The following is a 17,202-nucleotide window of genomic DNA, read 5'->3' as shown; positions in this document are numbered from 1 at the left end:
GGTTTTTTGTTTGTTTGTTTTTTTAATTGACTACAGATGTAACACTAATGCCCAATTCTTTTAGATTTCCCACCCTTGGCTTTCCCTTCTCACACTGATCACACTGAACTCCTTACTGTTTCTCAGCAGTCTGGAGGCTTTGGCTGCTCATTCTGTAAGTCTCCTTCCCTTCCTTCACCCACCACCCTCTCTCCACCTCCCGAAAACTTACCTCCTAACTGCTCCTTAGGGCCAGCTCAATTGTTTCTTCCTCCACAACATTTTCTTTGACTTTCCTGGGTCCCCACATATTTTTGTTCTTACAACTACCAACTGCACTGACATGAACCACACACCACCAATTGCGTTGTTTCTGAAGCCCATTCAATTACGAGCAAAGGTAGGGACTCAGTAATATTCTTCGCCACTTTTCCCAGAGTCTGGCACAGTGCCTGATTCAAAAGGCATTCAATAAACGTTTAGTGAACCAAGCAGAACTAATGTACCACAGACGTAAATCTGATTTATCCGAAACTATATAGGTGGACACACCTCTTGTTCCACCATTGAGAATTAACCCATGGCAATAAAAAAAAACACAAAACTGTCACATGGTCAGCTCCTGATTATCCAACATTAATGATTAATAGCAGGTGACAGTGATGGGAACGATCTAAGAACTGTCGATACAGATATTTTCACTATTTTAGGTAATGTAAACATACAGTGCAATTTATTCAGCACTAAAAACTCAAGATCAAAATTATCTCTCCTACTGATCTGTCACTGTGCCAAAAATTCTCAACAGTAACTTGAGACTCTTTTGAATTGTCAATTTGATTATAACACAGAATTTCACAGGAAGCACTGTGCTCTTTCTATCATATGAGTGTTCAATCATCAATTCATTCAACAGCTATTTACTGACAGCCTACTATATACCAGGCATTACAAGCAAAACCATTACAAGCCTGAATTCTATACACTACAATTCTGTAATGACTGCTTCAGAACACCTGGAAAGCCTGGAAAGAAAGTTGAGGCCAATGTAAAAGTTTGTATTCCCGTATAACCATATAATCACCACTCTATCAGTTCTGAGAAAGGACCCTGTAACTCTTCCAGCTGCCCTACACCAAGAACAAGGGAGCAGCTGGATGGTCAGGAAATGTGAAACCAGTCTTGTTCTGACGTTGAGTAGAGTGTAATAATAATCATCGTGATCTAAATTCATTTAAACATCTCTCTTCTCTCCCTTCAGTCTGGGGTGGTAGAGAGTAGATTTGATGAAGAAAACAACTTTTGTTTTTTCTGAATTGCTGCGAGGCATTTACAGTGTGATAACCCTGTAGCTCACATCCAGAGTCTGGACATTAGGTAAGGACTTGAGTGTAGGATTTCCAATTGGAGATGAGGTTGGGATTGTGGGCAATTTTTGCCCCCCCCCCCCAAAAAACAATGCCACTGAGCTGCAAATAGCTGACTAATTCCCTCTCCCAGACCACTCAGCCTCTCCAGGAAGGAAGCACTCCTTGCCAGTGGTCTGTGCTGTTGCTTTGTGCTGTTGTGTATTGCTCCTGCCAGGTATTGCCTCGAATCCCTGACCTAAGTTTTTGGTGCAGTCAAAGGTCAGACCACCCTGCACAGACCAACAAGCAGGTCTCAGTCTGAGGTGGGCGAGTTGCCCAATAGTCTCTAAACAAGACCTTCAGGGCATCGGGTCTGGAGGTGATTGGCTATAATTATACATGGAAAGTTCCAGGATTGAGCCAAGGAGAGACAACTAAGGATGATAGGGCTCTGACCCTCTCCCTCAGGCAGGAACCAGGGGCTCCAGCTATCAAGTCTTGGGAACCAAGGAGAGATTCCCTAGGTCAGTGCCCGAAGGGAAGGCCAGCTCCTGGACCCACTGCATCAAGTGATCAGGACCAGGTGCTGAGCTTGGGAAACCAGCCCTATCCCATGACAGCTCTACCAGGGGGATCATGGCACCCTGGTGGGCAAACACTGCTGAGGCAAACTTCTTCTACATTGCTGCATTCCTTGCTGCCATCACAGATTGTCCCTCAACTCCATGGGATACCAGAAGTCCCACCCCTGCCATGGTATGGCAAAACAATTTCTTTTTTAAGATTTTATTTATTTATTTGACAGAGAGAAACAGTGAGAGAGAGAGAACACAAGCAGGGTAAGCAGAAGAGGGAGAAGCAGGCTCCCTGCTGAGCAAGGAGCCTGACATGGGGCTCTATCCCAGGACCCTGGGATTATGACCTGAGCCGAAGGCAGATGCTTAATGACTGAGCCACCTAAGTGCCCCACAAAACAAATTCTTAATAAAATTCTTAATAAAAGCAGGGCCCCCAAGCACATGGTACCAGCTCTTCCTAAGTTCCCAGAGGAGGTCAAAAATCTACCAGATACTTGTAAGATGTAGGATGGCTTAGGCTTTACTTAGCACAGTGGCATACCTACATGCCTAATTACTAGAGCTACATTTTGGGGGCTTGGGGGCATTCCCAAATACACTGGCTAATATTACCCTAGTGGAGGAGAACCCCAACCCCACAGAAGTTGATTGGGACACCCTAGAAAAGGAGGCGGCAACAATGAGCCTGGGAAGAGAGAACCTCTGTCCCAGCATCATAACAAAACATCCAATGACAACCAGCATGAACGAAAAACAAAAACACCTAACTATGCCATGATACAAATGCAACATTTTCTAGAAAAATATGTCCAAAGGGAAGGGAGGAAGGGCACTGACTGGCTTCAAGCTTTTGCTTGCAGAAGCTCAGATGCACAAGAGAGATGCAAAAGAGAGCCCCCAGATTTGTCACCACAACAAGGGCACTCCCAAATACATCAAGCCATACAAGAGGGGATGAATCTGAGGAAGAGACCATCCCACACCTCCAGAGCCCACAGGGATAAGAAGAATGACACTCTGCCTCTCCTGACTTCGATGTTTATGGCTTGGCACTGGGCCCATCAGTCTGTCACATTATTTCTGAGTGAGTCTGGGCTCACTGAGTGGACAGCTCCAGATAAAGTGCACCTCCTCTTGTGTAAAGTTGAGATGGTTTAATGAGTATATCATTTTGCTGAACATCATGCTCCAAAGAGCCCCTGACCATTTCCAACCCAGAGGAGATGCCCTTGGAGCCAGGATCTAAGTTCTTCTTAAAGGGCACTGCCCTTCATTATAAGGCCATGCTGTTATAACTCATAAAAATGTTAGACACAGGACAACAGGCTTCAGACTTCATCAGTGTTGTAGCTAGACAGGAAAATGAGTGTTCCTGAAGCCCAAATCTTGTTTGCTGGGAAAGGCAAATGGAACCCACTGCCCCCTCAGCCAGGAACCCAATGAAGGTGCCCTTTGGGAATTTGGGAGTTTCTAGGCCCCTCTTCAGTCCCTACTGACCAGCTTTGCCTTGACCCAGCTCCCTCCCTCTCAAGGTCACCAAGAGGCCTCACTGTATTAGCAACTCTGGAGATCTGGTGTCCCTAACGACTTAATCTCTGGACAGCCCAAAAACAAGTTAGAAGCCTTTCCTTGGCCACTGAGGGCACCTCAAGGGACTTCCAGCTGCTCCCCACAAATTCCACCAAGGGAAGATGCCATCACATCTCGGAACATTCCAGCCCCGGTAGTAGGATCTGGAATCCCATATCCTTATCTCTGAAACCGGCTGCCAAGGCCCCTGCCCTAGGCAGTTCTCTGAACTTATCCCTCCTCTGATAACATCTGTAATTATCCATTGTGACACACATAACAGGCAACATTTTACTATTCTCACTGACATTGGAGCCCAAATTAGTCCTACCTAAGAACCCCTCCAAACATAAAGCCAGGGGCATCCTTCTAACTACAAGGCATAACAGAAAAGTAGAAGGCATTCAATTTCCATTGGATGTCACTATTGGAACAATCTTTATGAAAAATCTTTTAGTGCTAAAGGCTTCTTTGGCCTTACCCTATCCCATTACAGGTATGGTTGCCTTGACATGCCATTGTGCCATCTGGAACAATCCCAAATTCCTGAACTTTCTAGTGGGAGCTGTACACTGGGAGCCCATATGACTGCCAGCTCCCGATTAAGATGGTAAATTGTCCCCAAATATCACTTGTGACAAGGGACTGGGAGACTGTAGTCTATAATGCAAAATTTACTAAAGGAAAAGTCATTAAACACACCATTTCTCCTTTTAATTCTCCCTTTTGGCCAATATTAAATCCCACTACTAATGAGTAGCACCCTACAGTTGACTACTGAAATTTAAGTGCTCAGGTACTCCCTATTGCGGAAGCTCAGAATCCTATCCCCAACATTTTCCAGTTAAGCAAGGACATGCAGAGGGCTCTAGGAGACTTCTTTGGCCTTGATGGATCTAGCTAATAGGTTCTATTCAGTATCAATCACCAAGGAATCCCAACGGCAGTTCAGTTTCATGTTCGAAGGCATCCAATATACCTTCACCTGACTGCCTATGGGCTCTTTTAACAGTCTACTATTGCCCATAGTCTTTGCCAGCAAGACCTGAATACCCTTACAATGGTCTGCTTGCACTATATGGTGCTGGACTGATGACCTTCTAATGCAGGATCCCTCAGAAGATGGGGTGTGAGAGGCCCCAACAGGGCTGGTGATCCACCTACAACAAAGGGTGGGCTACTGCCCCACATAAGATTCAAGAGCCAGTCATAACTGTGTAATTTCTGAGTATTAATTGGTCCTCTAAAGCCTGGAAAATTTCACTTGTGGTTAAACATCAGTTGGTAACTATTCAGCACCCCCCACCAAACTACAGCAAGCTCAACATGTCTTATCATACTTTGGAAACAACACATACCATGCTTACCCATCATTTTTAAACCCATTTATACAACTACATGCAAACGCTCCACATTTTGGGGGAGGAGCTCAACAGCCTTACAGCTGACATAAAGATCAATTCCATCAGTTGACCTCCAGATCCCCATGGTTCCTCTTTCTGGGTTGAGGCACTGGCCACGATGCACTATGCATCTTGGATTCTATGCATGGACTAAACATGGCTCCTCCTAGCTGCCTTATAGGCTTCTGCACTATACAGCTGCCCTTCGCTGCTCACTGCCCCCTTAGAACATCAATTCTGTTCACTTTTTGCCTTTGTTAGAAACAGAGGCCTTCGTGGTAATGGAGCCCATTCTCCTGTGCACCCACCTTACCATTATGCTATGGACAAGGGATGCCTCCCAACGATGGCTCACACAGCTACAAATGCCTCTTTGCTAAAATGGGAATGATACCTTTAGGAACAGGCTAAACCCGATGTGATGTGTCTTTCCAAATTACAGGAGGATATGGCTTTCCCACTCTTCAGTCCCCTGCCCACAGACCTTGAAGAACTGATGGACAATGTCTTCACTGCCTAAGCCTCTGGTAGCCCCTGGAAGAGCTGATGGAATGAGAAGGAGAGTCTGTGTATTTTCCCAATGGTGGCACCATCACCATACCCAGTGGAGCCCACTGGAGAACAGAAGTGTACCATCCTGCCAGTAGCACCATGTTTATCAAAGATGGCCAGTTGGGTTAGCACAGCTCACTGAGCTTGTAGCAATACAAATGGCTGTGCAGAGCGCAACTGCCCATGACAAGCCTCTTGTCCATATTTTTACTGACTTATGGGAAGTTGCTAAAAGAATAAAGTATTGATCAAGCCAATGGCAGCAGAACAATTTTCTTATTCAACACCATGCCATTTGGGCTGCCCCAATTTGAAGAGACATTGGCCAGGCACTAGTTATAGTTAAGGTTACTTGCCTTTCAGCACATTCAAAGGCTACAATTCCAGGGACAACCTTTACCTGAAAGTGGCAACCCTGGTGCAAATCCATGTCACCACCAATTGGGGCTCTCTGCCACCAATTCTCAACCAAAGCCTCCATGGCTCCACCCACCACCACCACCACCGAACCACAGCCCTCCTCTGGCCCTCCGCACACATGCATCAATCAATCCTTGGCTCCACCATTCTGACCTTTCGTAGTCACCACTTCCCTGCTCCTTATTCCCTGGCCAAATGGTCCCATATTCTCTTTAGCTCGTGGGGGAGCTGCTGCCCCAGTGACACTGGACCCACCACAGGGCATTCTGCTTGTTCTGAGCAAATTATCCTCCCAAACCAAACACTGCACACTGTCCTGTCATGCTTCAGGTCTATGCCCTTGTAGTCTCTGACAGGTGGCTTTCACTGGGGCCATTTCCTCTATCAGTGGGCACTATCCACTTTACAACTGCATGTGTGGATCCCTTTACTGGCCTATTACTTGCTACACCACCAGGAACACTGCTATGGAGCAGATAATCGCTTTCTTTTCTAAATACATCCTGTCCCATTCAGCCCTGTAGACATCATTGACTCAGATCAAGGATCTCATTTGACTTCTCATGTATCAGAGCACTGGGCTAGTACTGGGCTCTCCTACAGGGCATGCAGTGGTACTTTCATCTCTCAAGTTGCTCCTTATGTTACAAGGCAGTAATCAGACTCCTAAATGGGCTTTCTGGCTGCCAGGGGCATTTACCACTTTAGACTCTAGGCCACATGGCCACCATGATCCTCACACCAAGTGGACTCATTGGGCCATGCTGCCTGTGATTGTGATCAAGAGGGAATCTGATGCTTTCGTCTTACAGGACAATATTATCTACATTTTCCACAACTGTTTTTGAGTCTCTTTACAGATTTAAAATGTTAATCATCTCACCTTCCAGTACTCATTGATGACCTAATCAGGGACAAGTGGTCAGCTATGACACCCTAGTCATAGTCCTGGCCCATTAGAAAAATACAGACCCACCATACTGCTCCTGGAGCACACTTATAAGCTTGATATGCAAATTCCTCCTGAAAGTCCAATGTATAGTGGCTTTATTGATGGCTCATTTCTCCTAACCATACCTCCCCAAAGGAGATAGAAATAATTACACTGGGACCCACAGAAGGGATGGTGTGGAGCTCTAAAAGAGCAAGAGGCATTCAGGCTGGTTGACACCAGCAACATCAGAAGAGAACAGCATGGCGATACAATTACACCACTCGGCCCTACCCCACTTTGAAAGAGGCTACCCCTGAACTGTTGACCCACAATAAATCTTCACTATGGGGCAGTCAGTGGACAGGTGCACAATGATAAAATACAGATGCTCACTGCTGCTGGCCTTACTCTGTGCCTTGTGTGCCATCTGGATCATGGGGCTTCTCTTCCACCCAGAGAAGCAACACCCAGAGAAAGTTGCTGGACCATACAGCACTCTCCCACACCTGCACCCTAGTGCAGCATCGCGGGGTGGACAGCAAGACTTGGAAGCCAGCCCTTAGAGGGGCTGTACTCAAAAGCTTCTAGGTATGGATTCTAGCTTAAAGCCCACCAGCCATGCGTACATATTCACCAGCATCCTGACCTCTGGGCGCTGATCATGACATGGCCCTAATTTCAAACCTAATTGGCTGACTGGCTTATGTAGTTCAGACACTTCTCTAGTAATATAGAGCCAAACATTAAGTTGTCAGGAGCATATGACTAAATTTTCTTTAAACCAAGCTACATAGGTGCCTCCAACCCTTACTATTTTTTTAAAGGTTTGTTTGTTTATTGAGTGAGAAAGCACCCATGAGCGGGAGGGGTAGAGGGAGAAGGAGAGAGAGAGAAAAGCAGACTCCACGCTGAGTGCAGAGCCCAATGCAGGGCTTGATCTCACACCCTGAGATCACAACCTGAGCCAAAACCCAAGAGTCAGACGCTTAACTGACTGAACCACCCAGGTGCCCCTCCAACCCTTACTATCTATGGATGGAGACCTCCTTGGAGAACTGTACTGCTGAATTATTTATGAGGTGCACCCCAAGGATCCCCAAAATTTACTGAGAATTTGTGATACCAGTAAATGCTCCTGGTATGGATGTTTCAAGCAGAACTTAATCTGGGCACCCCAATGTATGCAACCTTACTAGACCCCTTGACCCTTCAGTTCCCCTCCTGGGTAACCACCTGAGAGGGGCACCCATCTCCAGATGGCTCCCTCCACCTGTGACAATGCTGGAGGTGATGACAATGCCCAAACGTACAACCTCATCCCAAACACTGCAACATTCCACTATAGCAGAGATGAAACCCAGGAAGATGCAGCAGCTGCTAAGGGCAAGCACTCCCCAGGACTTGGTTGCTGAACCATATACCTGTTCATATGAATCCCCTGCCAGTGACCCCTTTGAGTGACATTTCACACTTAACTGTGTATTTACCCCAAACCCCTTGCTTATCGCTATTCTTGCTGCTCAGGTGTGAGGCGAGGTTGTGGCTGCCAAGTCGTTCTCCGCTGTGCCTTTGAGCTTGGGAAGGCCAAGGTACGTGGACATCTCACACCCTTCTGGAGGCCCCTTTAAACCCTTAGCGCAGATGCTTGCCTTCTCCATACCCATCAGATTGGCCCACACTATGCATCTTCCTGGGAGTCTGTGAAGTTAATTTCCATCGAGAGGACCCCTTCCTGGCTGCAGATCCTGCCACTGCCACCGCAGACCCCTCTACACCCCCTGGAAGACGTACACTTAGAGGGTACCTCTCTACAGCCCCCACTCACAGCTCCCATTCAAGCCCTCCAATAGTCTTAATACTGTTATACAATGGGCAGAAGGCAAAGCTCACTCTGAAGGGCTGCTGTAACTGCTGGGCATGTCACTGGACTCCACAAAGGCTATTTCCCATTAGCGGTCTATGCAGCTGATTTATTGACTCTGCCCCCATTTGGCCAAGAGAAGCCACTTTACCAGTCCCCTTGGCCTGTCCTGCAGCTCTGTGCAGTGCTCAGCTTCTCCCACGCACGACACTTTGCAAGGCAGCATGTGGCACCTGACAGGAGCCCTCACACGTCCTTTTCCAATCCTCACTGTCTCCCCGGGTACCAATGCCACGAACTGCTGAATCCCCAGACTGTATCCCCAGGAACACAATATCCATGGTCTTGGGCTTCAAGGCCCAGCCATTCAGGGGAAACCTCAACTTATTCCAGGTACCCTGATCAAGCAGTTGATGTCCACTGTGGGTTTAAGGCCCTGAGGCATCTCACACATATGTGGTTCTCCATATTTGCACTTCTCTTTCCCTCCACTTCCAACGCATTTGCATGCCCGCTGGCTCCTGAGAAATCCCATCTGTCTTTGGTCTCCCTGGGACTACCCTTTCAAACCACTGGATGGAAACCTCACTTTGTCTTTCTGCCTCCCTGACATCAAAAATGTACAGCATTCACTCACATTTTGTCAGGCGCAGGCATGGTACTAACCATCACAAGGACTGAGAGCTAGGCGCTGTTGCATTAGGCACCCAAAAGCAAATGATTGAGATAAACGCCAGCCTGTCAGCCACCCTGGCAGAACACACTGGGCTGCTACACCAAAGCCTAATTTTAATGCAATGACAACGTGGTTCTTGAGCAGAGACGGTTTTGGGTAACCATTTAGCCTCAGATTACTTATTGGCCAAGGAAGGTATATGCACTGTAAAAGGGACCACCTGCTGCATGTATATTGATAATTCTGGACAAATTCAGAGAAACTTATGAAAGATAGCCCAACACATGTTTCATAACCTCACCCAAGTCTGTAACCAAACAACTACCTTAACTTTACCCAAGGGCTTTATTTTCTTGGCCAGATCTCAACAAAAGAAGGGAATGGTTAATGGACAGGATTTCAAACCTTCATTTGTCCACTGATATCACTGACTGGCATTTTTGCTCTGCTCAGATGTTTTATGTGCTGGGTGACCAAAACTCTAACAGTGGTTTTTACTATCCACCATCCTGACAGTACCTAGAATTTTCCCTAAAGTTTAATATCCTAAAGATTAACACCGGGTCAATTGGGATGAGAAAAATAACTTTCTTTTGTTGTTTCTGAGTCGCTGCTTAGACGTTTTTCAGCATGATAAGCGAACTCACACCCAGAGTCTGGTCATTTAGATAAGACATTGAGTTTAGGATTCCCACACTTAGCTCCTGCTTTGCTTTTCCCGGAGCACCTTTTAAAATAACCACTGAGGGGGTGCCTGGCTGGCTCAGTCAGTGGAACAGATGACTCTTGATCTCGGGGTTGTGAGTTCAAGCCTCATTTTGGGTGTAGAGATTACTTAAAAATAATAAAATAAATTAAATAAATAAATAAACAAAAATCTTTAGGGGCACCTCAGTGGCTCAGTCGGTTGGGTGTCCAACTCTTGCTTTTGGCTCGGGACATGATTTCAGGGTCGTGAGATGGAGCCACATGCTCGATCTGGGAGTCTGCTTGAGTTTCTCTTTCCCTCTCCCTCTGCGCCACCCCCAAGTCATTCACTTTCTCTCTCTAAAATAAATAAATATCTTTAAAATAGCCACTTAGGAGGTAAGCCCTGGAAAAGTTAAAAACCTCAGATGCAACCACCTCATAAGTAGTAGGAGCTTGCTACTCTGCTCTCTATCTCCTGTTCATCCATGACCTGGGGTGGAGGGCCGCTCAGGTACTAAAGAATCCCTATTCAGGTGGTTGGTGCGCCCTCATTCTGCAGGTCATAATCTGCATATTCTTAATTCCATTAAGAATTAAGACTCTTAAGAATTATGAATTGGGGTGCCTGGGTGGCTCAGTGGGTTAAAGCCTCTGCTTTCGGCTCCTGGGATCGAGCCCCACATTGGGCTCTCTGCTTAGCAGGGAGCCTGCTTCCTCCTCTCTCTCTCTCTCTCTCTCTCTGCCTGCCTCTCTGCCTACTTGTGATCTCTGTCAAATAAATAAATAAAATCTTTTAAAAAATTAAGAATTAAGAATTAAGTCTTAATTAATTAAGAATTAATTAATTCGTCCCCCCCACCCACATAGTAGGGAAGCTCTGTGTGCAGGGCAACTGAAGTCAAAGGAGATGACTTCTGTCTTTCCTAGACCCCATGCTGTGCATAGGGTACCTCTTCCATCCCTTCCCTATAGGAAGAGAAAAGAATCCTAAGGGAGTAGGATGCAAAGCAAGTAATTTTTGACTAAAGGAAAGTTTCAGGAAAAGGTTTGAGGGGGAGAGAATATACCATCCTAAAATATGCTTCTTTGGCATAAGGATTATTTTAGGCTGATTATTTCTAAGAAACAGCAGACACAGGAGAAGTTTTGAAAACGGGAGTAGAAGTCCTTCTGTAAGAGTCATTTACATTTTATAAGAAATCTCCATTTGTAAGGGTCTCTCTATTTCTCTCACTCTCTCTCTCTCTGTATCAAGAAGACAATGATTCTAAATCTCTAGGAACTCTCATCAGTGGAGAAGGCAAAGACTTACCTTGCCATTGCTTACTGTGCTTTCCCTGACAGCCTCCCACAGCTGGGCCCCCACCTCTCACCCCAACATCTTCTTTTGTCTCTAGCTGGAGATGTTATCTAAACTAGTGATGTGGGCCCTTCTGGAGAGAGACTCAGTTTTCCTGGGTCTCTCCCAAGTACATTGAGGAGATACACATGTTAGAAACTTCTGTTTGTTTTCCTCCTGTTAATCTTTTATTGCAGGGTGCGGGTTCAGCCAAGAATTTAGAAGGGTCAAAGGAAAATTATTTTTCCTCCACTACAAGCTCATTAACTTCCTTAGAAACAGACCTCATAGGATTATCTCTGAATGGATGAATGAATGAGTGAATGAATAAATGAATAAATCTAAATCGTTTCTCCCTCTTTTTAAAATGTATGGCCCATTGCATTAACACATTGCATTAGTGGTTCAAAAATGCTTACATTCAGTAATCATAAATTTCCATTTTTGCTTATAAAAACCTCTACACATAAAAGAGAAAAGTCTTGGTAACAAAACAAAACTGAATTTTTCCATTTCATATCCTGATACATCTACAAGGTGGTAAACTGACTTCCCAGCAAGTAAAAAAAAAAAAAAAAAAAAAAAAATTACAATAATTCATCAGTAAACAAAACTGTCTACAAAGAAACTTGAATTGCGGTAAGCACCAAAACTCAAGGAATACAACCATCTAGATCTGAGGGGACCACATTCCCCATCTGCAATGGAGCATCTTGGTTTATGCCTATTATCCCAGCAGGATTATTAAGCACTCTCACTGTCACTCTCCCCAGTGGCAGTTTGGACAGTAAGTTATACATCACCCTGCCTAGAGATAAAAAGGGTCCTGACAATCTTTGACAAAGAGAACTTTCAGGTTTTCAGAAACACTGGTATTACATAGGTGCTCTGCACAATCTGTTTTTAAACTCACAAATTTTGAAAGAGTTAACATTTTCACTTTCACAGTTGTAAAGTAATAAGGACTGATCAACACTGAATATTTATGAAATAAATACAAAGTCCTGCTTTGCAACCTAGATCTGGGAACTTCTCCCTTCAACTCTACCCCCAATCTAAGGATCCATGAGAATGGCACAGTGATTCAGCATTTCTAAGGCATTCATTAAAATGTGCTTGAGTGCAATGAAATCAGGAGAGGTAAAAAGGTACCTAATATACAGATATTAAAATCAAAACTTCTTTTATAAAACCAAAAATGATGAAATTCTATAGATTCTCTCTTGCTGAAACATTTGTAAAGCAGCTAAACTGACAAGTATCTCTCATCACTATTATTAGGCAAGTCATCCTAAGATACAGCAGAAAACATATGGCATACTTTTTGTCAACTAGTTCAAGAGAGGCTTAAAAACAAACAAACAACAACAAAAAAAGGAAATCACAGAACACAAAGGGAAATTTCAGGGCATCCACGATACAAGATACTGTTTATACCTGTGTGGAAGCACCTTTTAGAATCTTGCTTATCTCATTTTTGTGTCGCCTGAAGGACAGACCATGTCTTGTTCATCCTTGTACTCCTTATCTCTTATCTCTGAATCTTTAGCTTACTCCTTTGCACAAATGTGCAACTGCTTGTTCAATTAAACTCATAAGAAAAGGAGAAAAATGCTCTCATATATCATTTCCATGTAAACATTTTTTTTCTGAGATAAAAGAACATTCCCCCCCCCCACATGGAGGGTGGAAATGGAGAAGAATCATTTCAACTGCAAGTATGTTTCACAGTGAGAAATTTATATGAGTGGCAGGAGAAAGTTTAACAAAACTTATTATCATAAAAATTAAGCGTAGAGTAGTCAAACCATGTTCCACCCAACAAACCACGTAACTTTCCACCAGTAGACAGGCATCAGCCATTGCCTCCATAATTCGAGTTATAAAAATATTCCACTGAGATTTTTTTTTTTTTTTTTAGTCCCAGCTCAGGAGGGCTTGAACATTCTTTGAAATGGGCTTTAAGGAAGTTTTTGGTTTTGTTTGGTTTTGTTTTTTATTCCTCCAGCACCCTATGCAAAGGCACTGGGGTTTGAGAACCTGCCATTCAACCGTAGAAGATCTCCTTAATTAGGAAAGCCATAAAATGGGTCCCAATGCATTTATCAAAAGGCTCTTCAATTCTTCCTCCTTAAAGTCACCACCCACTCCTCCTATCAACAAGACAAATGGGCAGGCAGGATCCAGGAGTCAATCCATGAAGTTACATAGGAGCTGATGTCATAGATGGGTAACAGCCACTTCATAATACTGTGAAACAAAATTAACTGCTCCAATAATAGTCAATACGAAGGAAGCATTTTCTCAGAAACCTGACTTGTAGAAAATAATAAAAGTGAAATACTCGGGCTTCTTGAACTTCCTATTAGCTCTTTTACCATCTTGGGAAACACACCCAAGAGCCTTAAATTTCTAATTTCCCATTTGCAAAATGGGAGTAAATACCATTACAACTTATCTATATTTCAGAAGACTAACAAAAACAGTGATATAAACCACAGATATTTTTCTTAAATTCTAGATCTTAGATAGTACTTTTCACCATTGGACAGGTTTAGCCCAGAGTAAATTCTTGACATACAGACTCTATTCTCTGCTCCTGATAAAGAAAAGAGGCACTGATGATTGACCTACTGTGTAAATCTGTCCAAAATACTACTAACTCAAATAAAGAACAGTAAGCAAGACAAAAAGATCCTTCAAACTCTTTGAACATTAAGCCCCTTCATCTTCCGTTGAATGCCTTTTTAAAAATCAGTGCCACTTTCTGAACCATCTTCAAAGTAAAGCAACCACTTGCAATGAATGCAGATTAAGTCCTGAAAGACTATACTGGCCCAAACTGGTCTCTACATTATTTACACAGTTTGCCATCATCTTTTAAAATGTCAAATTGTTTGCCTACTGAAAACACAACAGAAAAAAAAAAAAGCATTATTTCCTACTGATCAATGAAAGAAATTTAAAATCAAATGTAAACACTCAATTTCTAAGTGAGGAACTGATAGGGAATCTGCAAACAGCCTGTTACAGCGATCTTGTGTGTGCGACCTGAAAGCAGTTTTCATCATGGGAGGGAGAACACTGCACCCTTATATAAAGCCTCACAGATATAAGTCGGGACCATCAACATGCTCACTCAACTCCTGCTCAGTGCCCAATGCACCTGAAAGACACCTGAACCACATTCCAGCTAGGAATTTAAAAAACCATGAGAAAATTTAAGTTCCCCAGGAGAGTCAGAGAGAAAAAAACAAACAGCAATCCTGCCACAGGAGATTCCCAAGTTTACTTCCTCCAGTTTCTTCCCTATTGTAATATTAATTGATTTACCAATAAAAATGCTGCAGTAAAATCTGTGACATCAGATTCTGGCAGAAAATCAAATCAAAGGAAAACTCTTCGTGGCAGCTCCTTTTGCGTACCCAGACCCATGCCTACCTGGTTATGTTTTTGCTGGTGTCTTGTCTTTGTGTCCAGAACATGATAAGGACTTTCTGAGTCTTGGTTGATGTAATAGATGAGTCTTGAAGGCAGTGTGATTTCTTTCTGCACTGCATTGCTGTAACTGATATTACTGCTGTTATGCTGTTGAAATATGCTGTCTTTATCTGCCAGGACTCCCAGATTTTTTTCTGCAGTTTCATTCCAATGTAGAGCTGGGGGGAGGAGGTAGAGGGAGTACACAAAGATACACAAATACACACATATGCCCTTTAAGTACATAAGTACTACGATGTGTTTTTCCATTAATTGCAAAAACAAAGTTCTCTGTGTATAAGCAGGTAAGAAGTAGAGAAACAGCAAAGCAAGTTCTCGCAACAGTGAAATGGCCTGGATAGGTTAACAGCCAATGAGGCTTAGACAGTAATGCACTATTTCTCTTTATTTGTGTTTTATATGTACATTTCTAACCAGTCTTTTACTTCTAAATATGGGGGATGGGGGTGGTGGGCGGCATGGACTTGAAGGAAGACATTAAATGAACATGCTCAGAGGTTCTGACCCTCATCTCCACCCCTTCTCTAAGTCTACAGGAGCTCAATGGGACTCTGACTAGGAGTATCCCGTCCGTCCGAGAGCTAAGAACGCTCGCTCCTGAGGTAACTTGAGTGCTGAATTCATGGATATGGGTTGTTAATTGATTTATTAAACAAAACAGGCAATTCCTTTTGCTTTAAACTTTGAGATGAGCAAAAATCTTTTGCCATAGAGGGAAGGAGATCCTGGCAGCTTTCCAATTCCTTATTTTTCCGCCAAGGCCAGCTCTCTGCTTCCAGTGATTTCCAATCATCAATGTATTGACTATCATATTATCTTAACTGTTCATTATAATGACAGGCATTTTGAGAATTACAAACCAAAGGTTTATACCTCCGAAGTTTCCCTCCCCCACCTTAATTCCTACGGCAGTGAATAAACCCAGTAGGCGATTTGAGGGAACAACACATTACCCCTAATTATCATTACGTCCTCCCGCATTCGCATTCAGGCTCTCCACCCAAGAAGCAACTTGCTCCCTCGCTGCATTTACCGGCCACTGGTTTCCCCTCTGCCAAGTTGCAGAGATCGCTGAGGGACCCCGCATCCACTAAATACCTTCCAGTGGAACCGGCAGTAATTGGAACGGGTTTTTAGTGAATGCAACAGAAATGGACTTCAAAAAGTGAACTGGCATGAACCGGGGCTTGGGAAAGGGGTGGAGAGGCAGGCAGGGTGGCTGGGAAAGGCCGAGCCCGGGACGTGTCCGGAGCGCACGGACCCGCGTGCCCTTCGCTTTCCTCTGCAGGGCCCCGCGGGCAAGGCAATGCAAAGGGCACCGGGGCCATACCCACCGCTGGGTGCAGCAGCCCCCCAGGCGCGGGGCCGGGACGAGGTGGCGAGAGGAGGCAGCAGAAGAAGGACGAGGAGCAGGCGGCAGGGCGGCGCGCGGGCCAGGGCGCGGATAGGCGCCGGGCCGGCGGGGCCGCCGAAGGGGCCGCGGGAGGCTCGGGAAAGGCTGTATCCCGCCAGGGGCGGCCGCAGGGAGCTGCTGCCTGGCGGCTTCATGGCTCATAGCTCCCGGGCGCCGCTCCGTGTGGCCGGCGAGAGCGCCGGGCTAGGCTGCGGGGAGGCTGCGGGCGGAGCCGATCACGCCGACTCGGCGCGCATGGTGCGGCCGCGGGCAGGGGGTCGGGGCTCGGGGCTCGGGACTAGAGGCTAGGCGGCGCCCCCTCCCCTGCTCGCCTCTCAGCCCCTCCCGGGCGGCCGCTGAAGAGTCCGGGGGTCCTAGTCGCTCCGCCAACTTGGAGCCTCCCCAGATGCTCCTCCCTCCCTGCGGCGGGCGCGGCCGCTCCAGCGACTGCGGGGGCTGCTGCTGGGGCTGAGGACGCTGAGACGGCGCGTGAGAGCGAGCGGCGCGGGGGCGCGCGGAGCGGGCGTGCGCCCCGCCCTCGAGAGCGCGCCCGAGCGCGCCTTCGGGTCCTGATGCTGATGCTGATGCTGATACTGATGCTGTTGCTATTGCCAGGCACAGGACGCACTGCGCATGCTTTATCGTGGAGGGAAGCGGGGGACGTGGGGGAGACGGGGGGAGCGAAGGGGGGAAGCAGCAGAGTGATGCAGCATCCCGGGCAGCATCAGAGGTGACGGTGGCATCTTCAGAGGTGGGGGCAGGAGAGGAGGAAGGCTGGCAATCAGAGATTAGCCAGAGGGGAAGAAAGAAGAATGAGAGGGTTTCCTGGCCAGAGACAAAGATGCTCTGGAGGAAACAACCAGCCAGAGAAATCTACCTACTTCTTCTACCACCGCAAATCTTACGTACTCCACTCCCCCTCCTACTCCAACCCCCTCCTCCGGGAGAAAGTAAGGCC

At 45.7% G+C, this 17,202-nt stretch overlaps 1 protein-coding gene across 1 annotated transcript in view; it reads right to left on the bottom strand.

The window, feature by feature from the left end:
• Nucleotides 1-16,709, bottom strand: part of ADAM23 (ADAM metallopeptidase domain 23) — a 162,943-nt gene extending 146,234 nt beyond the window's left edge. The window contains exons 1-2 of the mRNA XM_047722557.1: nucleotides 16,186-16,709; nucleotides 14,792-15,009 (exon numbers count right to left, since the gene is read on the bottom strand). Coding sequence (XP_047578513.1) covers nucleotides 14,792-15,009; nucleotides 16,186-16,399 — 432 coding nt within the window. The 5' untranslated portion in view covers nucleotides 16,400-16,709. The remainder of the gene's footprint in view (nucleotides 1-14,791; nucleotides 15,010-16,185) is intronic.
• Between the last annotated feature and the right edge of the window lie 493 nt (nucleotides 16,710-17,202).

Source organism: Lutra lutra, chromosome 3, assembly GCF_902655055.1.
Source record: "Lutra lutra chromosome 3, mLutLut1.2, whole genome shotgun sequence".
Classification (NCBI taxonomy): domain Eukaryota; kingdom Metazoa; phylum Chordata; class Mammalia; order Carnivora; family Mustelidae; genus Lutra; species Lutra lutra.
This window is presented reverse-complemented; position numbering and strand designations above follow the sequence as displayed.